We start from the raw sequence: 27,500 nt of genomic DNA on the forward strand, positions 1-27,500 counted from the left end.
CATTCTTGAGGGTATTTCTTTTCCTTGGTTTTGGGTATGTGTTGTCGGCGCAGTCTGTGAAGTAGAATTGTATAAGTGTTGCCGTGTGCTCGGTAGTCGGTATTAGCTCTGCACTGTGTTTTCACTTTTATGTTTGCTTTTTGTGTAAATGGAATTGTGTTTTCTTTTTTTTGTGTGCATTTGGTGGAATTGTATTTGTGTGCTTCCCGTGTGCCGCGAATAAATGTGCTTTATTGTTGAACTGTTCTCCCGCTTCGCTTCGTCTTTTCCTCTATTGAATCCCCATCTTGCTTCACGTAAAGGGTTGGTAGTGGGCTGAATACGCCCGATAATTAATCAAACCGTCGAGGTCGACGATAACACCGCTCGGTTATCCCGATAGTACGGAACGGGTCGCTTAAGTGGCCCGTGTCCGAAGTCGACCTGCGGCGAGGTGCGATCGCCCGGTCTACCCTCCGCGTGGGTACTTAGGTAGGTCGAATTTGGCGAGCAACCCTATCCCACGCGGGGGCTGATTGGCTCGATCGCGGTGAGACCGAAAGGTCCACCCGTGACTGGTTCCCGGCGTTAGTCCGAGAGGGTCACGACTGGATTGTCCGTCCGGTGGGCGACGTGCCGCGATTCGAGTTACGTGGCCGTCCGCACGCCCACGGGCGCGAAAACCGCAACACTGGTGTCAGGTCGTGCGATATAAACTCATCGCCCTCCTCGCGGCACTGGTATTGGAGAGCGGGACAACAGGCTCTCCTGTCTCCAGCGAAATTCACGGGAATCGGTCCAGGGGTGAGAGAAGCGACCCCCGATTCCCTCCAAATTACGAGCGATTCAAATTAACCCTTCACGAGAAGCAAGATGGCGTCTCAAGGCGAGCGGGTGCCGGGTGGATTAGGTATGTGTAATAGTAATGTAGAATCCATGGCTCAGGACGAGATCACCGTGCAAGAGAAACCCGTACCAGAAGGTTGGGAAAGGCATCGATGCCGTTCATCTGGTCGGTTTTTTTATTATAACTCCACCACTAAATGTAGTCAGTGGGAGTGGCCAGGGCAGGTGACAATGCGGCAGATTATGGAACTCGCGCAGAGCATAAATGACAAACTGGATTACTGGAATACCGGAATAGAAAAAATGAACGAAAAGTTGGATGCGAATACACAGCAAATGAGGGAAGAAACGAAAAAGCTGCGGGGTGAGACGCAGAACATGGGCCGATGCCTGCAGTCGGGCATGAAGGCCGTTAGCAGGGAACTCGGAATGGCGACTCCACGTGTGGGAACGAACGAGCTGGAAGGGGGTGCAACGGCTGACAGGCCCGCGGTGGAGGCGGGTAAGGAAAAAGTAATTCGGGAGACAAGAGACGAGGTGAAAGTAATTGCGAGGGAGAGAAAAGAACAATTAATACGGAGAGCAAGGATGAGGTATGCGGAGATCGTGAAAGAGCAAGGAGTGAAAAACAGGGAAGGACGGGAGCGACTTAAAGAGAAAGCAAGGTTGACCTACATAAAGATAAGGGAAAGACGCCAGAAAGAAGCAGAGACCAATAAACACGATGAAGACGGGGTAAGTGACGCGCACACACACACGGAGGTAGTGGAGGACAATGGGGGTGAGCTGGCGGACTGTGTGGGGACCCAGTGCGAGCACCTGGATGGCCTCCTCCAGGAACGAGGGGAGGGAGTCTGCCCCCTTGAGGTGAGTCACGACCAGGTGAGTTCGGTCGTGCTTTGCGAGGTTGAGAGGACGGGTGCTGTGGACAGGTGCTTGGAGAGCTTGGGGGGTATAGAGGCCCCGGAGACCCTTGTGGGGACACGAATCCCCAGTGTGGTTGTCCCTGTGTGTGTGGTGCAAGGTGTGAGTGCGTCCCCGTGTGTGGAAGCGACCCCGTGTGTGAGTGGTGTGGTGGCGATGGTGCCAGAGTGCGTGCTTCCCAGCACGCCGGGTGTGGATGGGGCACCGTGTGTGAGTGAGGCCGTGTGTGTGAGTGAAACGGCCAGTATGAGTGAGGCACCACGTGTGAGTGGTGTGGTGGCGATGGTGCCAGAGTGCGTGCTTCCCAGCACGCCGTGTGTGGATGAGGCACCGCGGGTGAGTTCCCCCGCGTGTGTGGATGAGGGACGGAGTGCGAGTGAGGCACCGCAGGTGTGTGCCCCCGCGTGTGTGAGTGAGGCACGGTGTGTGGATGAGGCACAGCGGTTGAGTTCCCCCGCGTGTATGAGTGAGGCACGGTGTGTGGATGAGGCACCGTGTGTGAGTGTCGCCGTGTGTGTGAATGAGACACCGCGGGTGAGTGCCCCCGCGTGTGTGGATGAGGCACGGAGTGTGGATGAGGCACCGCGGGTGAGTGCCCCCGCGTGTGTGGATGAGGCACAGAGTGTGGATGAGGCACAGCGGTTGAGTTCCCCCGCGTGTGTGAGTAATATGGTTTGTGTGAGTCGTGAGGCACGCGTGAGTGAACGGCCGTGTGCAAGGTCGCTGTGTGCAAGGGAGACCGTGTGTGTGAGAGAGCGGTATGTGAGGGAGATGTCGGTTGGCATGCGGGAGCACGCAGCCGCGTCTCCCGGTGTGAATGTGATGGAGTGGACTGTGTGCGTCGTAACACGCAAGTATGCGTGTGTGGAATGGAGACGGAGACAGAGGAGAGAAAGCCGAGTAGCGGCTGTAGTTGTTTCGCGGACCGTGCCGGGTTCACCCAGCAGTGAGCACGCGGTTCGTGCTGTGCAACGCACGAGACCACCACGTGCTCGCTTGCGAGAGTGAAGTCCCGGTCCGGAAACGCACGCGGTGGATTTGCCGATCCCGCGGACGGACAAAGTTTAGGCAGGTAAACGGATTTGGACCGGACGGGTTCTCCACGCGATCGTGTGTGTTAAGCTCCAACGGGCAAAGCACATGTGTTCGCGTGGGGAACCCCTCGAGACGTGGGGCTTGTTTTTTTTTTATGCGCACGGTGACGTCATGGCTGCACGTGGGGTTGGAATCCGGCAGGAGGGGTATCTCTGCCGGATGGTCCCGTCCAAGGAGGGACGAGGAACACGTGCAGCTGCATGACGTCACGGGTAGGTGCAAAGTGCGCGAGCTCTGAGTTGCCGCGCAGGTGCTGCGCATGGGAAAAAAAAAAAAAGCAAGCTTCACTTTCGGGTGTACAGGATTCCTGGGCAAGGGGTGGAAGACCCCCTTACCGGGGCACAGGATGGAAACTAGTTAGGGGGAAGGGTTAGCTTAGTTAGACCGACTCCATGGGGCAGGGGTAAGTCCTCATGGAGTCCGTGGAATGGATTAGTTAGAGGGATTGTAGCCAGATTTAGGTTGGGAAATAAAATAATTAATGGGATAATTAGGAGACATGGACAGACTTGTGAATGTGTAGAGGGGACGTAGTTTAGCTACGTAGGTTAAAAGGAACGTGCTGTAGTATAAGGGACGACGTGGGAGCATGAGTTAGTTAGGGGAGGTAGTTAGAAGGATGGCAGAGTTCAGCGGTGAGTGTGTTGAAGAGTTGTGAGGCGAGTACGTGTACATGTTGAGTGAGTGAGGCCAGCGGGTCTGTGTGAGTGGAGTGAATGGGGAATGCATGGTGCGATGAGTGATTGGGGGGAGGAGTGACTCCCGCCCAAGGGAACCCGGGGTCAGAGTAAAGTGAGTTAGCTGGGTTAGTCAAATTGAAAAATGGAGGTCGTTTTGCTGTTGGTGGGAAAGTAGGCTCGAGACCCATTTGGAGGGGTGCAGGAGCCCTGTTGACGGGCTTGGGAGCGTGGCTGCGAAAGGTGAGTATCGCTGAGTGGGTACCCCGGGCACCAGGCTAGTCGGCCGCGGTAGGCCATGGGCCCATGGGGGGCCGGGATAGAGTAGTGGGCACGGGTGCGCCTGCTTGGTGCGGGGGCCCGGGGCGCCATTAGCCGCGTGGGCAGTGTTGTGGGCACGGGTGACCCTCGGAAAGGGGCCTGGGAGGCCGGCCTGCCACGTGTGCGTTTCAGGGGAGGTGCCATGGGGGGCACTCCCGGTGTTAGGGAGCTGGTAGGCTCGGAGGCAGTGTAGTGCCCGGGGGTGCCATAGCGGGAGATTCGGCAGAGGGTCGTGCCTGCCAAAGGGAGCCACGTGTCCCAGCCAGGAGACCGTGTGAGGGCACGGAGAGAAAATTGGGGGGCGAGGCCCGAAATTGTGACGACACCAACACAGGCGACGGGAATCTGGGTTGTTAGAACCAATAGTTTAAGCGAGAGGCGCTTGTTGAAAGCCCCGGGGTAGTTTAACAGTTAAATGGTTAGGGTAGATTAGGAGATGTACCCCTCCGCACCATCCATCCCCTCGCTGTCGTTGTGGGCCGCTGGACCCACTTTGGTTATAGATCGCCGAACTCTGGGGAGGCCATTCTGAGGCTTCGTTGGGCCTCGGCACAGGACGCTAGCTCTCCCTTATTCCCCTCTGGGAAGGGAACGTAGGGGTTGGGAGTAGGCTAGGTGACAGGATAGGTTAGCCGAACAAGGACGATAAAGGGGGTTAGGGGACGATTTATAGAGGGGAAGTAAAAATAAAAACAACAAAAAAATAAGTTGGGGCTAAATTGGCGTTTGACAAATTAAGGGAGTGGGTATGTACAGTGACAGGCAAAGGCGATAGGTTGGGAGGGAGACAGGTAGGTAGGTCCGAGCCCGCCTTCCAAGTGGCCAGCACCACCGCACTCCCTCCACCAACCTCCACTGAACGGCAAAAGCTGGCCAACTTAATCGGCTGGCTGTTTTTTTTTCTGCAAGGCCTGTGCCGGCCAACTTCATCGGCAGCTGTTGTTTTGCTGCAAGGCCCGTGCCGGCTGGATCGTCTGCAGCTGCTGTGCTGCAAGGCCTGTGCCGGCCAGTTCATCTGCTGGCTGTTTTTCTTCAAGGCCTGTGCCGGCCAGTTCATCTGCCGGCTGTATTTGCCTGCAGCGGCCTTCTTCTGCGGGCTGTGTTTGCCTGCTACCTTTGCCATGCCATGCCCACTGCCCACGTTCACCAGCCCCGTTCAATTTTGCTTTGCCCCCCCCCCCCTGTTCATTTCCATGTGCGCCAGGATCCGCAAGGCAACAGTTTGCAAGCTGCGAGAACTGCCCTGTTGGCAGCTACAACACGGGCCTGCAGTGGCGGCCCGTGCACCGTGTTTGTGTCCATCCATCCATTCGTTGTGCTCATTGCGTGTGCCACTTGAGCTGGCACGGAGACTGCGTTGTGCAGCCCATGCACCGTTGTGGTTCACTGCGTTCAGTTCAAAAGGGAAGGCCTTGGACTGCGTGTGAGCAGCCAGCCACGTTCCCTGTCACCTGCATTGTTTGAGCCAGAGACTGCATGCGGGCAGCCTGGCTCCCTGCTAACTGCTTTTCTTTTGCAGAGTTCAATGATCCTGGGCCATGGTTTAGTGTAAAATTTGTAAGTTAAGGTTAAGATGTACTGTAAATATGAGTGCGCCCCCCGGCATGTCTGTCTAGCGCCGGCAATTTTATTTAAGTCGTCCGTGTGAGTGAGTTTGTTTAGGTAGTTACGCAGCCCTCAGGTTATTTATTTTGGGGACACGAATACCATGAATGTCGCACTCAGGGATCCGTAGGTAAAATGTACTAGGGGAAAACTACACATGATGGCACACGAAAATTTGACGACTCGGGACGAGTCTGTAAAAAGGGAGGGGTAGTGTTGTGGTTACCAAATTCGCAAACCACCATTCAGGTCCCTTAGGTGAGGTATCTCGGTAAGTGCATGTGTAGTTAGGCCCAAACCCGTTGTCTAGTGGGAATACATGTCATTTATGCGAGCTGCGACTCTTCAGGATAGCCGTTTTTCTTTTACTATCTTTATTTTGGACCACCCGCCATGATTACCACCACAACCACAACATCAACCACCAACCACAACGCCGCTTCACCACAACCGCCACGACCTTCACGTCACACCTCGCAACCGTAGCATCGCCACCGTTCTTGCCCCGCTGTGGGTACCGGTGTTGGACTCGTGCAGGGCGCACGTTGAACAGCGTGTACAAAATCACGGATTTTGTGCTTCAAAAACGGATCAAAAACGACACACGCCCACTTTTTGCCGTCCAATCGGTGAGCGAGGGGCGATTTGGCCCCGCCTCCAGAACGATCGATATATGCAAATTTGTGGATCAAAAAGCCTTCACGCCCACTTTTTCTCGGGCCAATGGGGAGCGAGGTGAAAGGTCAAAGGGAGGGGGTCAAAGGCGAAGTTACGGGGGGATAAAAGGACGGTGTTCGTCAGTCAGAGAAAAGGAGAAGGAGAACGAGAACGAGAAGGAGTCGGAACGGAGGGGACGAGTGTGGAAGTCTGGAGCCCGAAGCCTGCGGTGGCTGGAGAAGCTGAAGAGAGTCGGACGAGGGGGTGCTCGCGTCGGTGCCAGGAGCTGCACGCCCGAGGGAGGCCGGCAGCGCGACCTGGCCGAGGTGGAGACGCACACCAGGGGTAATAAAGATCCTCTATACCCCGAGCATCAGCAACCCCCTCCTGTTTCCCCCCGCGCTGAGATAGTGCGACCAAGGGGGCCCCGTTCCCACCCCCTACCAGACACCGTCCACGAGGCCCGCGGGTTGCGGGGCCATCGCTGCTCCGCGTCTCATCACCAGACGGGTAGGCGCGACCCGGTCTCGGCCTCAGGCCTGCCTCATTCTTGAGGGTATTTCTTTTCTTTGGTTTTGGGTATGTGTTGTCGGCGCCGTCTGTGAAGTAGAATTGTATAAGTGTTGCCGTGTGCTCGGTAGTCGGTATTAGCTCTGCACTGTGTTTTCACTTTTATGTTTGCTTTTTGTGTAAATGGAATTGTGTTTTCTTTTTTTTGTGTGCATTTGGTGGAATTGTATTTGTGTGCTTCCCGTGTGCCGCGAATAAATGTGCTTTATTGTTGAACTGTGTCCCGCTTCGCTTCGTCTTTTCCTCTATTGAATCCCCATCTTGCTTCACGTAAAGGGTTGGTAGTGGGCTGAATACGCCCGATAATTAATCAAACCGTCGAGGTCGACGATAACACCGCTCGGTTATCCCGATAGTACGGAACGGGTCGCTTAAGTGGCCCGTGTCCAAAGTCGACCTGCGGCGAGGTGCGATCGCCCGGTCTACCCTCCGCGTGGGTACTTAGGTAGGTCGAATTTGGCGAGCAACCCTATCCCACGCGGGGGCTGATTGGCTCGATCGCGGTGAGACCGAAAGGTCCACCCGTGACTGGTTCCCGGCGTTAGTCCGAGAGGGTCACGACTGGATTGTCCGTCCGGTGGGCGACGTGCCGCGATTCGAGTTACGTGGCCGTCCGCACGCCGGCGGGCGCGAAAACCGCAACAATATATATATATATATATATATATATATATATATATATATATATATATATATATATATATATATATAATCAATCACATCTCGAGCAGATGTACCATAGTCCAGACTCTGTTACAGAGTGTTGGTTCCACCGAAGCAGTTTCTTGGCCGAGCATCATGCTGGCCGGTTTGCCATCCCTCTCCCAGTTGTAGTTCAGGCATGAATTTGTAATTTATGTCGGCAATAGCTCGTCTACTCTTCACGAAGGATACCATCGGATCTTTAACATCCACCGACCGAATGCTATAGCAGAAGGGACACCCGTTTAATGTCCATCCGAGGGACAGCACACACATTGATGAATCACCCTGCCTGTGAAATACCCTGACAATAGTTTTTAGCTGGGTCAGGATTTCAGCACAGGCTAGACGGCTTCAGGGTGAGCGTGCATAACTCTAACCCAGCCTGTCAGCCCACATTTAGAGTTGAGTGGCACATTCTCTAATGCTGGAAACTTTTATGTGTGCTTTGGTGTTCCCAAGGCATCCATTTGTTGACTTACAAATCTCGACTGATACTGGTTTGTGCGCAAAATGCATATAAATCAGTCACAGACTTTCTTTTTTTGCCTTATTCTCTCAAGTATACTTCTTTTTGTGCAATATTATCTCATTGTATGACCCATCACTTCGGCATAGATAAATACAACTAAGAACACGCGGTATAGCGCACACCTTCGCCACGTAATGCCCGATCCACAATAACATATTGGGCCAAATACATTTTTGAAATATCATGCTATACAGTACTATATCGTTTTTGGCCCTATCAACAGTGAAGAATCACTTTGAAAATTAAATAATTCTCTTATCCAGATTCGGATTCAGATCTTCACCCAAATCAAATCAACTCGTCCTTGTCACACACCGAACCTGCCCAAGTTTCGTTCGAATCCGTCCACAACTTTTTGCGATAACATGCTACCTATAATCAGTTTGTACTTTCTCTCGATGGTGAAGAATCACTTAAAAAAAAAATCAGATCCGGATCTTCATCGTGGTGACCCATCCAGGATTGTAACCCCTGCCAAGAAACTGCTTTGGAAAAACTGATGGTCTATGATGATGTTATGGTAACTTGAACTAATAATATGACATGATCATTTCCATTGCATAACTGTCCACAGGTGCTCAGTCACCCCCATCAGAATTTGACAATGAAGTCATGCACCTTCTCCAAGACTTTGCTAAAAACAGCAGGATGGAGCAGCGACTGAGACAACCAGATTTGGAATACCTGAACACCCAGAAAAGTTCAGAATGCAAGAATGACAGCAAAACAAGCAAACCGACTTAAAGACCTCGAAAGAGACTGAAAAACAGTACACCAATGGTCATCTTTGAATTGCTTCGAGCAAGTGCGATAGATTTTCTGATCGAAACCGAATCTGATATTTTCCTTTTGCTGCATTAAGACATGGATGTTGTTTGAGGACATTTGAGAAATTATTTGCACAAGACTGACTCTGGGGTCCAATGAGTGTTGCGGTCTGATACTGATTCAGGTTTGTTGCCGTCACTATTGCAGTCTTCAGATGAGCCCCTCAACTATGCGAGTCTGGAAAAGAACCAAAGCTCCGAAATGTTCAACCTCAATGATTCTCACCTGGTGGGATCAGCCAGAGGTAATGTTCCTGGCTCAAGTCTTTCTGGAACCAGCTATCCAGGTCTAACGTTTTACTGTCACTGGAATTTGCAATTTGTTCAGGGTGCAGACGATGGCTCATTGACTCTTTACGAATGACACCGTGGGATCTGGAACATCCCCCAGTGCTGGCAGATAGGTCCCCTGGCATAACGTCCTTCGGATGGACGGCAAGCACACACTGATGCCTCACCCTGCATGTGAAATACCAGTATTGAGATTCAAACCCAGACAAGACAGCTCCACGGCGAGTGTGCATTCGTCCAATTCCAACTTATCCTGCCAACCAATGTCTGAGATATTAAAACACAAATTGGATTTTGCTATTCTCCAAAACAAGGTTTAATGTCCATTTGGATATTAAAGTTAAAATGTAAAAATTATATATTAAAAACATTTATGGAACTTTTATCTCCAAAATACAGTTTTGAAAAACTTGAATCTCATAATCATTCTTTAAGAGCAAACATCACAGTTTATGTAAATTTTGGAAACCTGGTTATATTATTGAAAACAGTAATACAGATGTAATCTCAAGTCATGTGGCTGTAGATAGACTCTGCAGTATGTACACGGGTAATGCAATTTACACAATGCACAGTAATAATGTAATGTACACTTTGTACACCAATGAGTGCAGTTTGTTGGAAGCAAGGGGTCTGGGATCATATCCAATTGGATCTCAGAAACCCTTATCATTTGTATAAAGTGCCTGCAGTAACAGTTCAAGGTTTGTTTGCTTTTTGTTTTGCACAAAGGTGTAATGCAAATGCACACAGTTCACCTTTAACAAAAGACACGCATTAAGGTCAGCTGGGTTTGGTTTATTTTATAAACGAACATTTGTTACAAGTTTTGACAAAATACAATTTTTTTTCCCTCCCCTCGCGGTTCCTCTCCGAGCCAGCTGTGCGGCCGGGTCCCCGAGGTAAACCAGCCCAGTGACTGACCGGGCCTGCCGGGTTATCAGCTAGGCCTTGCTGGTTAACAGCCTGGTGGCTGTGTCACCGTGGGAAGAGCTAAGCCAAAGAGTGAATGCGTCACCACATTGCAAAAATAATAAAATATAAAACAAGTCATTTCTACAGCACTGCCAATGAGGTTAGGACAGTCCACTGGACACTTGTGTCCAGTCTTTGTAACAGCAGGATAAACTTCTGGTCTGGCAGTTCTGGTGGATTTCCCTCCAGAAATGTTCATGACAGAAGCCAAGCCAGCTCGGTTGTTTGCGAATCATTGGTTTGCAGAGAGAGAGAGAGAGAACAAAGGAGAGAAACAAAGAGCATGAGGACAAAAAGAAGAAGCTGGTAAAGCTTGCTTTTCCAATTTTTAAACAAAACCTTGTCTTGCAGTGCATTTGGGGACAAGGACAGCATGAGACAGCAGATAAGAGGACATGAAAGTGAAAGCAAAAGAAGAGGCAGGTTCTGTGGTGAGGGTCTTCAACCCGATTGCTGCAGCGAGGAGGATGGAACTGGAGTGGAGGCGGAATCTCTAGTACGCCTGCTGTGCTGGGTTGTAATTGAGCGGATTGGGAAGGTACGGCCTTTCTTCTAGCTTGTCATATTCCAAATGGAATTCCTGATGGCAGATTTCACCGTGTTAGTTGGGGTGGCTCACCAGCATACTGTCCTGCTGAGCTCACTCGTCCTGGATCTCACCTTTGCCACCTTTCTCCAGTTGTGACAGTCAAAGTAGTAGTAAGTACCCCGTTCATATGCATTGGTTTTCACCTGTGGCTCCATTCCGGGCGCTCGTGTAATCCATACCCGCTCTTCCTTGTGGTACCGCCAGTCGCGATTGTAGCTGCAGGGGACCGAGCGGCAAGGAGATAGATATCAAGATGAGTGAACGGGACTTTATCCAAAGAAAACACACCGAGTTGTAATTTTGATCTTGTGACACAATTCTGGTTGAGGAAGGCAAATTGAGTCTTGAAACAGCATTAGAGTGGACAATGCCAGGATAAAAAGCAGGGACTTCAAAAAAGAAATTTTAAAAGTACAATGGAGGGGTTAAAAAAAAATGGATCTGACATTCCCCAAACCACAACTGGAGCAACACCGAACGGGATAAGAGCAGACCCACAGTTCTGCAGCGGCAGCGAGCTGAAGCATGTCTCCGCCATTGGTGTAGTACATGTAGAATAGTAGATCTTCACCATACCGTGGCAGCTTAATGGGGGCAAGCTGGCAGACGGTAAAAAAAGGAATATTAAGAAGTTTCAATAACCTGCTGATCCATATCAACCTATACTGGCAGACCCAGCTCAATGTTCCATCCGAATGACGACGTACTTATTGATGCAACGCCATGCCGGTAAAACACCAGTGACAGTTTATAGTCGAGAGAAAAACCCCAGGCAAGACAACTTTAAAGGTGAAATCCTAACACCAACCCTTGCATTCTTTGCTTATTATTGTATTACGAACACATACAAAAACAACCCATAAGTTGGGCCACCCTATCAAGATCGGGCTGTTGAGATTTTAGTAAACCATCAAGAACATTGACGTTTCAAGCATTTATTGCTGTAGTTTAAAATTAACCTGGGAGTGCACCACGGCAATGATGGGCCGAATGGCCTCATTTCATTGTTTGAGGTCATACATGATCTTGCAAGGACTACTTGCACCTCAGTGTCGTTCTTTGGTGACTGTGGACCCTTTCTGTATTCATTTCAATTCTGCATACATAATATAAAGACGTATGTATATGCAAATGGTTCAATTCCTGATACAATTCACCTTCAAACCCAAGGCAGAGGGGCAGAGCCGTAAGCCAAGCTCCGCCGTTCTTGCAGCTGAGGACGCTAGATCGGCCAGAGTGGGGTTATTTTTTGTTTCAATATTAATTTGATTAACATTTGCAATTTTTTTATATATTGCTACGTTGACGTACAACGTGTTATAATAATGTGGTACAACAAATTTGGGGACAATTCACCCAATGGTATGGGGATTTACATATATATATATATATATATATATATATATATATATATATTTTTTTTTTTTAAAGAAGGTGGTGGCGCTTCCAACCAAAAGTAAAAACAAGATCGACTCTGCTAATTTGAGCAAAAAACTGAGAGCAGACCCCGTCTCAGGGCAATGTTTTGCCGGCTTCATCAGGCACAATCAACCTGGAGCCTCGGCACGTGTCCGGTTTTTATTTCAATATGACCGCTCATTTCCAGTCACGTGCTCCGGCTCGAGGTCAAATGGAAGTGTATTTCATTTTGCAAAAGCAAAAACAAACGTCAAATCACATCATTGAAGGGGTGCTCTGCTCTTTTTTGTTTTTGTTTTTATTTACACGTGATCTGGTGTTGTATGCGTGTGGGTGAACACGTGTGTGCGCTGTTTTTGTGTTTGTTTCCGGGGCATGAACATGGCTGGTTTTGTGTCCGGGTTGGGCATGATGAGGTGTTGGTTGTGTAAGTGTTGAGGTTATTGTTGGTTTTTGTGAACACGTGGATGTGGTGTTTGGGATTGGGTGTTTGTTGCTCACCTTAGCGAGCCGTTTGCAACATCCAGTTTTTGCCATTTGTATGAGAGGTGTATATTGTGTGGGTATGTCCACCGTTTCCCCAGTTAGGCTACCCTCCTGGGTCTTCACGTGCCACGCTTCCAAAATCAACCTGTGCCGCTTGTTACATGTACTGTCTAAAGGCCCAGTCACACCTTGACGTTTTAGCCAGCTTATGCCGATTTTTGAAAAATTTGTCAAACGCTGGCACACGTCGAATACATTATGGGTAAGTTTTGGAAACATTGAGAGCAAGCTGAAAAACACTGCCATACATCGTAGTACGCTGGCTTTCATCGTTGTACTTTGCGGTTGTCCTCAAATTTTAGCATGCTTGAAATTTTACAACTTATGCCAGCATATGACTCACAAGTTCCGCTACGCTGGCCATAAGTTGTTGGCACGTTATGCGATCGTTGACACACATTAATTGTAAGTTAATCATAAGTCGAAACACGTCAAGGTAATGGTTAGCGTCAGTGTTCCAGACTCCCTGTTTTTTTTTAATTTTTTTTTTTCTTCGGTATGACAGTCATGTTGACACTTCAATTTCTAGTGCGGTTATGATTTAAATCGTTGAGCGGCAGCCTATTAATTATATTATAACCGCACTAGAAATCGAAGTGTCAACATCACCGTCACACCGAAGAAAAAAAAAAGAAAAAAAAAAAACCAGGGAGTCTGGAACACTGACGCTAACTATTACATTGACGTGTTTCGACTTATGAGTAACTTACAAGTAACTTTTGTCGACATGTGCCAAAGTTCGCATATCGTGCGTACAACTTATTCCCATCGCATGCGGAACGTGAGGCATACGGCAAGTACGTCGTAAAATGTTTAACACGTTTAAAAGTACAAGACGTACTCCACTTACTACGACGTATGATAGCGTATTTAGCGTTCTATTCAAGTATACCAAACTTACCCATCCCGTATTCGACGTGCGCCAGCGTTTTAGACGCATTTTTCAGAGGTCAGCATACGCTGGCAAGATCGCCAAGGTGTGACTGCGATGTTGACACTTCCATTTCTCCGGCATTTATGATTTGAATCGTTGTGCGGCAGCCTTTTAATAGGCTACGCCATGTGATCGTCGGCGATACGTGCAGCGTGCTATGCAGAAGTTAGACTATCGTTGGGCATAGGTTGTGAACGCCGACTGGCTAAGCATTCATTGGTATAATTTATCTATAAGACAACGAAACGTTCTGTGTCCGTTACTAATATGTTATGCATACGACCAACTCGTTATGAATACGTCCGAATCTTTAAAAAAAAAATCAAAAGTTCAGCATAAGCCAGTACAGCATTTTACATACATTTTGATACGTTGCCATTGCTGGCTAAAACGTCAAGGTGTGACGGCCTGAAGACACGGGTCCCAAAGTCAAATTTATGGCCAGATTGCAGGCAATGACGTGCTCTGGCTGACTGGGTAATTTTTCCAAGCCTAATTCCTCTGTCATGTTCATCTCGTCATTGTTTCAAATTCCTTCCAGTTTCACCAATGCGGAGTTGGTCACAGTCTTTGCATGATGAATGGTAAACTACTCCAGATTTATCACCACTTTAGTCCGGGAGCCAACCTGTGTACGAGGCTGTTTTAGGGTTGGACCTTACAGCCTCTGCTATAAAATTTTACACCCCCAGGATGTTTAGATATATGTTTGCAGTTCATGAAAACCAATGTTGGCAATTCATAAGCTCTTGCGAAAAATTTTGGCGGCCGTTTTTGTTTGAGGAAGATTTGAAAAATTTGATAAAACAGCAATTGTCAATAAAATTTCTAAAAAAATTAAAAAATCACATTCATGAAAAATAAATGTGAACTAAATGTAAGAATTCAATCAGTGCATTGTAAAATGACAAAAAAAATTGCCTTTGTGAAAGTAAACCTCGTAAAAGTACATAATTTTGTGAAAAATGCCTTAAAAATAACGTTTTTTGAAGATGGCCTTTAGAACTTTTCTTATCATAGGCAGATGCTGCATTAGAATACTAATTTCTCTTAATGTGATATGAACATGGTATCCATGGCTAATTAAAACAGCAAATTTGATTGAGTTCTATCAATTTTTAAAGAGAAAATTAACATTTTTGTCAACCAAAGTTACCCCTACCCCCAAAATCCTCTTACTCTATTGAACACAGTTCGGTTAAGGTTTGCTGGATCCAGGTTGGGTACTTCACAGTTCACTCTTCCAAAGGAAAATTCAATGGTGTTTGGAGTGACATGGCCCTGGAGCAGACATACAACAATGAAGGGAAGACATCTCTGTTCAAACGCATATCTCAGGCACCAGCTGCTCGAGATAAATATGTGAAGACAGCACCATTTCTCACAGCTGTATCAGAGAACATAAAGTCTATGGCTAATCTAGGCCAACAGGAATCTACTCATCATGGAGAAACACAGAAGCAGGCAACAGAAGAACATATGCATGTTGAGGAGATCAAGAAAGTGATATGCCAGCAGATGATAAACCCATTCCAGTGTAACAACCAAGTGGTTCTGCTCAATAGAGCAACTAGTGAGAAGGCTGCTTCAAAAGACTTGGTCCATGCTCAAGCTAAGGGCATGGAAGCCATTATGAAAGCAGAAGAGGTGGTCTCTATTAAGATTGAACCACTGAAGCTGGTAACTTTCTCCTCACAGAAGAAATCAAAACCATCAAGGAAACAGAGTTTAATCAGGATCTATCAAGATGAGACTGCAACTACACGTGTGCTGTGTTTCTATCGAGATGCCGACCCAGTCACAAGACAGATTGCATTTTCCCATGAGTGGACAGACTATCCATCATCCCTGTTTGAGGTTGATCCACGCTTAGCACAGGGGGTTGTAATGCGCAAAGGCAACGAGTCTGATTTCGTGGCAGTGCTAATTGCTGAAGCTGAGCAGGATGTTGTTTTACAGCTGCCATCATTACCACAGAGTGACCTATACACAGTTTATCTGGTAGACACAATGGCATTTGTAAATAAATACCAAAAAATGGGTGCGAAAACATTTGGTGAACTTCCCCAGCTGTATCTTCGCAAGCAGGTGTATCCTGCAGTTGAAACCTGAAATGTGCAACTGTGTCAACATCATTGGTGATCAGTATGATTTTGATGATAGCCATACTTTGAAGGGTGATGAGCAGCAGAGGAGAAACCAGACAGACCAGGCAAGACAATTCTCACCATCCAAGAGTCTAGAAATTCCGGACTGGAATTTATTCATGAAGAATCCAAGAAATAAAGGAAATCTTCAGAACTTCATTGGCACTTCCCTTTGTGAGAGTCCTGAAGCTATTCCGGATGGAGTGACCATCATTCTTGGTAGTATGATGGAAAACAAAGGTCACACTCTTTCCATCACATCAGCATCAAGTTCAGTTCTGGACTTACCTTGTGAAGAACATGAAGAGGCAGACACAAGGATTATTGCTCATCTTGCGTATTGTGTGGAATATCTTGATCACCATCGAGCTGTTGTGCATGCAACAGATACAGACATAATTATGCTGTGTATATATCACTTCTGCTGCTTGAACACATTGCAAGAACTCTGGATACAACGGCAGAATCAATACCTACCTATTCATGAGCTGGTAGAAGTGTTGAGCAAGAAGTACCAGAAAATCCTCTTGATGTCGCAGCTACACTTCTGTGCACATATGTGTTGTGTGGATGTGACACAGTGAGCTACCCATTCAGAAGGGGAAAAGAAGAGGTCAGGTCAGGTATGGGAGCATGTGCCAGAACAGCGCGTCGCTGCGTCCACTTTCCGCCGGTACTCCAGGGGCCTCCGTCTGGCCATCCCCCAGGCAGATGCCAGGCCCATCCCCATCTCCTTGAGATGATGGTCAACCTGCTGCAACCATGAGGCACGTGGTCGGCCCACTGGCCTCCCACTCATGAGACTCCCTCGCTGAGAGAATCTGGTGAGCAGGATCAGCGTCAGGAAAACGAGCCACATGTCCATACAGCCGCAGCTGACGCTCACGGACTATGCAGGTAACAAATCTCATCCGAGTCTCTCTCAGCAACCGCTCGTTGGACACAAAATCCGACCAGCGATAGCCAAGGATTCTCCGAAGAGACCTGGTACCAAAGGAATTAAGTCTCCGTCTCAGATCCTTGGTCAAAGTCCAAGTCTCGCACCCATAGAGCAAGACTGGAAGTACCAAGGACCTGAAGACTCAGACTTTCGTCCTCCCGCACAGGTACCGGCAGCGCCACACCCCATGATCCAGTGAATCCATGACTCCCCAGGCCCGACCCAGACGTCTATTGACCTCCGGCTCACAACCTGCGGAGACATGAATATCACTGCCAAGGTAAGTGAATCTCTCCACGACCTCAACATCCTCACCACAAACAGACACAGACAGGACAGCAGCATCCAAGATGTCACTGAAAGCCTGGATCTTAGTTTTGACCCAAGAAATCCGTAATCCCAACGGCTCCGACTCCTCATTCAGCACCTCGAGGGCCCCCAAGAGGATGTCTAAAGTCTCCGCAAAGATGACTGCATCATCTGCAAAATCAAGGTCTGAGATCTTGACATTGCCAAACGATGCACCGCAACTTGATCTCTCCGACATCCTCCCTAGAATCCAGTCCATACAAGTGCTGAAAAGTGTGGGGGCAAGTACACATCCCTGACGAACTCCAGTAACAACTGGAAATAAGTCAGAGATGGTACCACCACACTTCACAGCACTCTCAGTACCAGAGTAGAGTTCAGACATCAGATCGATCAGTTTCGGTGGCACCCCACGAAGACCAAGAATCCTCCAGAGGACATCCCGATTCACTGAATCGAACGCTTTACAGAGATCAACATAGGCTGCAAGCAGCCCCTGCCGAAACTCTCGTCTGTGTTCGGTGAGGACACGAAGTGCAAGGATACGGTCAATCGTTGACCTCTTTGGTGTAAAGCCTGAGTGCTCTGGACGCTGGTGCTCAAGCAGATGGTGGCAAACCCTATCGAGAATTATCCGAGCAAAGACCTTGCCCAGCACTGAGAGCAGCGTCACCCCTCGGTAGTTTTTGCAGTCTTGGCGATCACCCTTCCCTTTCCAGAGAGGGACAACAAGGCCCCTCTTCCAGTCAGTTGGGATGATGCCTGTGTTCCTGTGAAAAGAAGAGCGGCACAGGTTTCTCTGGGACTGATAGGAAACCTTCCCCACCTTGTTGATTTTGGAAGAGATAGTGAAATGGCAGCAACAGAATGTGTCATTGATGAGGCCAGAGTATACTGGACTGCTCTGCATGGCCAAAAAGGGTTCAGCTGTTTGGATACCCTCAGGCAGCATATGTTTGTCTCTTCAAAATTAGACCTTAGGTCACTGCCAGCAACAGAAGATGCGTTTTACTTCCTTGTTTTAAGAGCATTGTATCAATTGCTTCTGTATAGACGTGCACATCTCAGTGACCGAGCACTTCCCCCAGCCACAACATTTGGCAGAACCCTTATCAATGGAAAACTGGTCCCAATTCTCATGTCTAAGCCAGCCAAGCCAAACATAGACAAAACGGTGTCTTGCATGTGCAAATTATCCAAATGTCTGAAACGATGTTCATGCAAAAAGGCTGCTGTGCCTTGCTGAGTGACATGCATATGCCTTGGTCAGAGAGGTTCATGTGGTGGAGTTGTTTCAGAGAGTGACTCTTCCTCTGAAGAGGATGTTTCATGTCACAATATTGTGTTAATCCATTTCTAATTTTATCTTCCTTAAAACCATGGCATGTAAAAGTATGTTCTTGTTCCTGACCCCATTGATAGTCAAGCATTTCTGAGTTACATAAATCTTTTGTTGTTTGATATATAACCTTGTCAATTGAAGGTAGGTTAAATCTACACCAATTGTGATATAGGAAATGAACTCCTCTTTAATATGAGGGGTCATTTGTGTATATAGGTTTAGTGGTTATGATTTTAGGACAATATGAATTACCCCTACCCCCATCCTACATCTTCGCTTTTGCCAACATTTTGTTATCAGAGGGGGCTCGCAAAAGTGTTGACTGTGTTGTTGCGCAAGAGTTTCACCATTGCCAACATTGGTTTTCATATACTCAAAGGGTGTCTCTTTATGAAAATCAACACAAAAATTTTATAGCAGACCGGGCAATTTTTTTTTTAATTTTGATCGGTTGGCTCCCGGACTACTTGGTATTGGGTCCTTTAGTTTTGAGATGACATTACGGATGGTGCGTAGAGGCTGGTAGGATACGCCAATCCATGCACCACGAACTATCCTGCCAACCCTTTCTGAAAGGCTCGGGTAGTATGGCAGTACACAGCGCCCAAGTGTGTCTGGCTCCTTCCAGTCTGTCCTTTTTGGTTCTTAGAAAGAACCAAAAAGGACAGAATGGAAGGAGCCAGACACTACATCTAACGACACAGGTTGATTTTGGAAGCGTGGCATGTGAAGAGCTGGGAGGGTGGTCTAACTGGGGAGACGGTGGACATACCCACACAATACACACCTCATGCAAATGGCGAACATTGAATGCTGCAAACAGATAGATAAGGAGCAACAAACACCCAATCCCAAACACCACATCCACATGTTCACAAAAACCAACGAGAACCTCAACACTCACACAACCAACACCTCATCATGCCCAACCCGGACACAAAACCAGCCGTGTTCGTGCCCCAGAAACATAAACAAACAAAAAAACAAGCGCGCACACACGTGTTCACCCAAACACATACAACACCAGATCACATGTAAATAAAAACAAAGAAAAGAGCAGAGCACCCCTTCAATGATGTGATTTGACATTTGTTTTTGCTTTTGCAAAATGAAATGCACTCCTCCATTTGATCTCGAGCACCAGCACGTGACCGGAACTGAGTGGTTATATGTAAATAAAAACCAGACATGTGCCGAGGCTTGAGGTTGATTGTGCCTGAAGAAGCCGGCGAAATGCCCTGAGACTGGGTCTGCTCTCGCTTTTACTTTTGGTTGGAAGCGCCGCCTTCTTTAAAAATGTATAATTCCAACCGCCCCAGTCTTGTGTGTGTGTGTGTGTATATATATATATATATATATATATATATATATATATATATATATATATATATATATATATATATATATATATATATATATATATATATATATATATATATATATATATAAAAAATCAAAGAAGAGGCTTCACACAAGCAACCCATTCTTATACATGTATATGACATGGGCGTTGGAAGATGTCAGTATACGTTGCACAATTTACAAGGAGATTAGTAAACAATGGTGGACAAAGACACAATATGTGGGATTCGAACCTGCGATCACAACATCATGAGAATACTCAGTGGGGCTGTCAAACAGACCAAACCCATGACCTTTAATCTCATCTTCACTATGGTGCTGCTTTGCCCAACCCCCTCTACTTCACCCCAACTGTTTTCATCCCACACGTGAAGCGAAAAGCGACATTAAGAAATTGGTTAACTTTGTATGTCTCAGTTTATGGTCGAGGAACAACTTTATGTCAATTGAATTTTATATTTTGAACATAAATCTGCAGTTTATTAGTACGTTGGCTCCGAGTTTGGCAAATTGTACAGAATCTCGTCCTGATCGCGCATGCCCACAGAATAAGGTAATTGTTTTTTCTCTGTCTGGCAGTGAAACAGAATTGAAAATCATTCCAAACAGGAAACATAGTTTTTAAGGACGTCATAAAGGACGCAAATAATAGGTACGAAGAACGAATGTAACATGTTAAATAAGGTGGTGTGAAGGACGCGTCATTGGCGGTAAAGCTTTCCTACAATCCCTGAAAATTTTATTTTATTTCAATTGAATTATGCACTTAAACACTGCAGAACACATCGCCTTTTTGGTACTTCCAAAAATCTCCAGTTTAGCAGTACTTGGACAAAATATTACGCCATCGCTTCCAATTAAATTTGCCACTTGCGCTCATCGTTGAGCAATCTCAAGATTCTGATAAAATGGTGGCTCGTAGGAAATAGATCGTGCTCGGAAATGCAAAGCAAGAGTTTAAAAGACCCTTCCCATGTCCTTCTTCTTAAGACTGCGCAGGGCAAGGTGTTCGATGAACTGGTTTTTTTTGTTTGTTTAAGAATGACTTTTGAAAATCTGCAATGGTCTCAAAATATTTTATACACTTACAATAATAACACCATGTTTTTGTTTTTTTAACTTCCCAAATCAAATCCCACTGAAACAAGTGGGGCCAACTTGCCTAATAAAAATAATAATTATAAGAGTGGAGAACACTTGGTATCCTTGAACCTTGTACAACAATGCTAATGGGGAAATGAGGAACAATTGAGCTTAAGATAGATAAACCAGGCACAGAGGAAACACAACACATCACTTCCTTTTGGAACACATGTTGCTGGAAATTCTGTCGGCAGGACGTCCATTTTCCCTTCCTTGCAGCACCCATAATCAGCAATGCAAGAGCATGCATGTCCACCCCTTTACGTGACATACGCTGCAATCTGTCCATGGCAATTATAAACTCCATGGTTGTGGACTGCGAATAGGCGAAGGTGTAATGGAATGGTCTACTTTTAAAATGAAGCATGTTTGTCTTTTTTGTTTTGTCTCTTACATGACTTTATATTGGAGATTGCTTTGAGAAAAACTGGACAATACAAGCAAAAAAGTATAAATCTGCTGTGTTTAAAAAGGGTTTAAATTTTTATCCATGTCCACATTGCAAACAAAACCCGTCATTCAGCACCATATGATTTTGAAAGACATGCTCTAACTTGACCCAGAAAAACCCAAGTTGAGTAAAACATTTTAACATTCAAAATAAAGGACATGGTGGTGTAACACTCACTTTATCCCGAATGTGGATGTTTGTGAGATATTCAGAGGGAACGTGGAAATCTGGAAAAGGAGTTAAAAAAAAAGAAGAAGAAAAAAAGGACAGGCAAGTTATTTAGAAGGACAGAGGAATGGAAGGAGTTGGGAAAAGGACGAGGGAGTGGCCGGATTGGGGGCGGGGTGGTCCACAAACCAAAAATTAAGCTGCGAGTGAAAATGCCTCACCTATGTCTTGAGGTCGACAGGGTGACTCTGCCCAAGGAGAAGCAAACTTTGGATAGAGATTCCTGCAAATGAAACGATTTGTACGTTTCATAAATTATATTCTTGCGTTCTCTCAAAACAGAGTATGACGTGTAAAACTCGCAGAAGTCGATGTGCAACTTGTTTAAAGGGTTACTTGGGTGAGGGCAATAATTTGTACATTTCTAAAAGTACTGTATAAACATTGTAATTGTTAAATATGGCATTGTTTATTAACCAATGAAAAAAAAAAAAAAAAAATAATAAAAAAGGTAAATCAAACTGATGTGAAACAAAAGGAAAGATAATGTGTGATGCAGAAAATCATGAGAATACATAGGTTAAATGTACGTATCATGATCATCACATTGAACAGATTTCTTTTCAACAAAATGCACACAACTTGACTGGGAAGAGGGGAGTGGGGGTTGAAAGGGGGAAGGGGACCTTCCGAGAACATTTAACTGTTTATACAGAAGTTTTGGAGATTAAAAGAAAAAAAAAAATGAATAAACCAATGTCACCCGCAGGGTGACCCGTATCTTGCCAAAAGGTGACCACGTGTGACTTCTTTAAGGTCACACTGAGGTGAACAGAGCTGCTATCCACCAGGAGCGACTCCTTGAGGAATATCTGCCTACGAGAGATTCTGATGAGAATCGTTCTCCAGAGTAACCATGAAAAAGATGCTTTTGCCTCATAATGTCACCAAATGACGTCATAATGTCTCAAGCTTGACATATCTAGAAAGGACTCAGAGGTGTTCAATTTGAGGTACAACACGATATGGTTCCTAAAACTTGAAAATTTGACCTCGGGGTCAAATATGTTTGACCTCAGGCGCTAACCATGAAGGTCAAGACCAATCGCCACCAAAAATTAATCAGCTGAGCGCCAGACCATGAACTATATTCCCATGAAGTTTGAAGACGATCCGATCAAAATTACTCAAAAAATAAGGGTTTCGTCGACTCCCCTGATTTGCGACAAAGTGACCTTGACCTTTGACCTTCAAAATTTTGTGCACTGAAAGGGACCTCTATAGGCCTCTATGCGAAGTTACAAAAATTTCCGATGATAACTGTGCTCTGCAGAATCTTTTATACGTGATTACAAAAAAAAAAAAAAAAAAAAAAAAAAAAAAAAAAAAACCATACAAGCTGACTAACATATCTTGCAAAAACTTCATTTTGGCAAGATAAAAATGTTGTTGGTTGGAAGGGATTTTCAGAAGCGACACACAGTATAATATACTGACACGCAATGGGAATTAATTATACCTTCAACACGTGAATGAACAAAAATAAAATAACTTAAAATGTCAAATATTTAAAAAGTTTTTCTTTTTGACATTTCACACAATGGAAACTTATCACCACTTTTCCATTTGCCTCATCTCATCTTTCGCTCCATTTCCCCTTCCTCTCCCCCACTCTTTTGTTCTGCTCTTCAACGAGCCCCAAATACCATAAAATAATAAACTCTCGAACAGCCATGGTTATAAATTCTGATAATTTCTCTTAAATTCAACTTTGACCAAAATTGCATCAAAACAGGGAAATCAACAAAAAGAAGAAGAAAAAAAAAAAAAAAGAAAAAAAAGAAAAAAAAGAGAGCAATGGTTGTTGGAGCATCTTCTCAAAATTTGATTCTAACCCTTGCGGGATCAAACCAAAGACTGTTTAACAATGGTACATGCTTAGCTACTTCCTCTCTCAACGGTCACGATGGAAAACCGTGGGTTGGCAATGTGCGTTTTTTTTCTCTCTCTCTCAAAAACAAACAAAAAAAAGCTCTGCTGAATGCGGAGACAAAAGCACCACCACGACATTGAGTTGCCGGCACTCAGAGTGCACCAGGAAGTTATTTCCCACAAGATTAACAGCTGTGGTTGGTGTGTGACAGCTCTTCCAAGAATCTTAGACCCAAAAGGAAAAATAAACAATTGGAATTGTGGATATTCAAGAGTCAGGTCAGGTTTGGGAGCATGTGCCGGAGCAGCGCGTCACTGCGTCCACTTTCCACTGGTACTCCAGGGTCCTTTGTCTGGCCACCCCCCAGGCAGATGCCTGGCCCATCCCAATCTCCTTGAGATGCTGATCAAATTACTGCAACCACTAGGCATGTGGTTGGCCCAATGGCATCCTCCACTCATGAGGCTCCCTCGTTGGATCTGGTGAGCAGGATCAGCGTGAGGAAAGAGCCACATGTCCATGCAGGATTGATGCTCACGGACTGTGCCGGAAACAAATCTCATTTGAGTCTCTGTCAGCAACCGTTTGTTGGACACAAAGTCCGACCAGCGATAGCCAAGGATTCTCCGAAGAGACCTGGTACCAAAGGAATTGAGTCTCCATCTCAGATCCCTGGTCAGAGTCCAAGTCTCACATCCGTATAGCAACACTGGAAGCACCAAGGACCTGAAGACTTGGACATTCATCCTGCATAGGTACCGGCAGCATCACACCCCATGATCCAGTGAGTCCATGACTTCCCAGGCCCGACTGACATCTAGTGACCTCTGGCTCAAAGCCAGCAGAGACATGAATATCACTGCCAAGGTAAGTGAATTTCTCCGTGACATCAACATCTTCACCACAGATGGGTACAGACAAGATAGCAGCATCAAAGATGTCATTGAAAGCCTGGATCTTCATTTTGACCCAGGAAACCCATAATCCCAGCGATTCAGATTCCTCATTCAGCACCTCGAGGGCCCCCAAAAGGATATCTACTGCATGACTGCATCATCTGCGAAATCAAGGTCAGAGATCTTGACATTCCCAAATGATGCACTGCAGGCTTGATCTCTCCGACATCCTCCCCAGAATCCAGTCCATTTAGGCGTTGAAAAGTGTGGGGGCCAGCACACACCCCTGACAAACTCCAGCAACAACTGGAAATAAGTCGGAGATGGTATCACCACATGTCACAGCACTCAGTCCCAGAGTATAGTTCAGACATCAGATTGATCAGTTTTGGTGGCATGCCATGAAGATTGAGAATCCTCCAGATGGCATCCCGATTCACTGAATCAAACGTTTTGCAGAGATGACATCAACATAGGCTGCAAGCAGCCCCTGCCAAAACTCTCGTCTGCATTCGGTGAGGACACAAAGAGCAAAGACACGGTCAACATTGAGCCTCTTCACACGTACAGTTTTACGACTCAACTCCCTGAACAGCTCAGCTCTGCCATTAATCCTGGCCGTGTGACTGGTCAATGTTATCCAGTGTCCCTCGAGACAAAAATTCTTCTTCGCCCTACAGTAAGTTCCAAGACATCCACCGGCAACCGAGGATGGTGGTCTTGAAGGCACTCCACAACTCTTCAGGATTCCACAAAGCACCCAGACCCCCCCAAATGCCCACTCAGCTTGTCCACAAACTCCTCAGCTACCCTCTCATCCTTGAGCTTGCCAACATCCAGCCGAGGCTGGGATGGTACCATTCTCCCGGATTTAAGCTGCAACTTCAGAGTTGCTACCACAAGCCTGTGAGGAACTGAGCAGTCCGGTAGACCCTGCAGTTGTGGATCATCCTCCAGCGATCATCAACAAGCACATGGTGAATATCCTTTGCCACACCACCAGCGTTGGAATACCAAGTCCAGCGATGAGCCTGCGGGCGCGGAAACCATGAACAAGCCACCCGAAGTCCATGACTTCTTGCAAAGTCAAGGAACTTCGTGCCATTCTGGTTCACAGTTCTAGACCCATGGGGACAAACACGTCTCATAACCATCCCCATCAGTTCCAGTCGATGCATTGAAATTCCCCAAGACTAGAGTCTCTAGCCTGGGGTACTGAACAACCACAGACTCGAGCGTGGCATAGCATGCGTCCTTCACGGTAAGATCACTCGCCTCAGTCGGAGCATATTCAGAGACCAGGGAAACGACACCCAAGGAGTGATGAATCCTTTGTCTCATAATCCACTCGTTCAACCGTGTTACCTCAATTATCATTGGAATCAGCTTATTGGACACAGCTGCACCAAATCCTTGGGCATGGTAACCATCAGAGCGACCAGACCAATAGAAGGTGTAACCACCCGCCATGATCTCGTTACGATCCGGTCTCCGAATCTCAGAGAGTGCTGTAATACCGATATCCAAACGCTTGAGCTCAGATGATAACAGACACAGGTAATCATCCTCTCTTAGGTATCGGGCATTCCAGGCACCCACCGAAGGGACTGCCTCAGGTTAACCCAAGGAGACTGCAGTCTGGTGGACGACACCACCCCGACACACTACCGCAATCTGACCTGGGCAGATTACCCTGTGATTTTCCTAAAATCAAAGAGTGGGGTTCCCGAAGGCTTTGCCCCAATCCCTTCATCCTGTGAGCTGCCCTGCGAAGGGCGGTTGTACAGGAGGTAATCCCACGGAGTGGGTTGTCAGTTTTCTTTGCGTTTTTCTTGTATTTTGCGGAGTGAAGGGTTTTAGTGGCCGGAATGCAAATCCTGCCACCAACCTCCTAAAAAAAAAAAAAGTAACCCAACTGAAGGAGGAGTCCGCACACAGTTGGGCACTAGATATGGATGGCCGTTGGCTCACAAGGAGCTCCTCTGCCCTTTGACAGGTTTTGTTTTCAATCCTGCTGGGTGTCCATAGTCAGTTAGGAGGGAATGCAATAAATGCACCCCCCCTCCCATCAGCCACACACTGACCCCTGCAAAAATCAAGACACAATAACAATATCTGTATGCTTCTTTCTGCAGGGGCTGTGGCAAGGTATGTTCATGTCAGGTTCTGTACGGATTGTTTGACAACAGAAAGCTCGATATTGCATCCCATTTTGACCTCGGACCCTCTGTGGAATCTCATGAGAAGCATCAAACTCTCTCTCCTGGAAACCAATCTTTAAATGTCAATCTGTAAGAGCCATGGTAAGGTATCATTTTGACAATTATTGTCTGGATTGGTTGAAATACAGAGCCATGGCAAACTAAAAACTTTAAATCTATCACCCCTGCAAAAAAAAAGCATTAAAAAAACACCCAAAAAACAACCATTGAGGCCAAAGTCGACTTTAAAAAAAGTGTTTAGGGGGTGGGGGTACCTCGATTCCAAATTTGAAGAGGATTGGCTCATAAATGAAGGAATGGTGTACGATTGTAATTGTTGGAAAGAATATAACTGATAAAACAATGTGTTCCTTCTTGAAGTGAGGGGAGACAAAAATACACCAGATGTTTGGCACATGAAAAAAACCACATCCTCTCCAGAGTTGTCAAGGGATGAGAGAATGTATTGCCAGAAATCTTACTGGTGGAGTGCAAATATTCCAAGTGAAGTAGTGATTAGCCGGAGATGAATGCGGGAAGGGATTTCCCCTCGAGTGGAGGGAATGTCAGGAAGGCCCTCCCTCTCTAAATGTTCAAATCTTTCAGGTTTCAGTTGTACCGTCTGATGTATTCAGAGCATCAACTTTGCTGCATTTTGGAGGCTCAGTGTTTGCTGATATTTAAAAAAATTAAACGATGAACAATCCATACGTGAGTTTGGTTGTTTGTGACTTATTTGTTTCCAACTCCCCAACGGCAATTTCACCAAAAATGCTCCACCACATTCTTTTCACACTCTGAAGGTAAACATCACAATAAAAACTTTTAATTGACACTCAAATTGATGTAAAAACAAGAAACAATGACGCATTGAGCGAACGGGAATCGTCTGTTGGGCACACTCCTCGGCAGGGAGAGCAGTAGGGCTTTGACTGCGCCTCTGCACGTTCGAAGGTCAAATATTTGTTTTCCGTGTGCAGAATAGAAATTAAAACACAAAGGGTCCCCGGTGTCCTTGGGACTACAGAGAGTGTCAACAAGTGGTCACATGCTCCTGCACGACCTCAAAAAAGGAAATGATGCCATTTGGCTCATCCTTGCCATGATGCACTCCCAATT

At 46.4% G+C, this 27,500-nt stretch overlaps 2 protein-coding genes across 6 annotated transcripts in view; one reads left to right on the top strand and one right to left on the bottom strand.

Annotated features, from left to right (window-relative positions):
• Positions 1-9,729, top strand: part of SDHAF2 (succinate dehydrogenase complex assembly factor 2) — a 13,710-nt gene extending 3,981 nt beyond the window's left edge. Inside the window, 2 exon segments of the mRNA XM_085855307.1 lie at positions 8,483-8,640; positions 8,642-9,729. Coding sequence (XP_085711433.1) covers positions 8,483-8,640; positions 8,642-8,671 — 188 coding nt within the window. The 3' untranslated portion in view covers positions 8,672-9,729.
• A 74-nt stretch (positions 9,730-9,803) lies between these two features.
• CNOT2 (CCR4-NOT transcription complex subunit 2) overlaps positions 9,804-27,500 on the bottom strand; it is an 82,907-nt gene continuing 65,210 nt past the window's right edge. For all 5 annotated transcript variants that reach the window (XM_085855300.1, XM_085855298.1, XM_085855299.1 and 2 more), the window contains 5 exons: positions 21,573-21,634; positions 21,361-21,410; positions 11,089-11,189; positions 10,662-10,806; positions 9,804-10,581 (listed from right to left, as the gene is read on the bottom strand). In XM_085855300.1, the coding sequence (XP_085711426.1) occupies positions 10,495-10,581; positions 10,662-10,806; positions 11,089-11,189; positions 21,361-21,410; positions 21,573-21,634 (445 nt within the window). In that variant the 3' untranslated portion in view covers positions 9,804-10,494. The remainder of the gene's footprint in view (positions 10,582-10,661; positions 10,807-11,088; positions 11,190-21,360; positions 21,411-21,572; positions 21,635-27,500) is intronic.

This window comes from Eptatretus burgeri, chromosome 14 (assembly GCF_056783735.1).
Source record: "Eptatretus burgeri isolate ZD-2024b chromosome 14, Ebu_testis_v1, whole genome shotgun sequence".
In the NCBI taxonomy this organism is placed as follows: domain Eukaryota; kingdom Metazoa; phylum Chordata; class Myxini; order Myxiniformes; family Myxinidae; genus Eptatretus; species Eptatretus burgeri.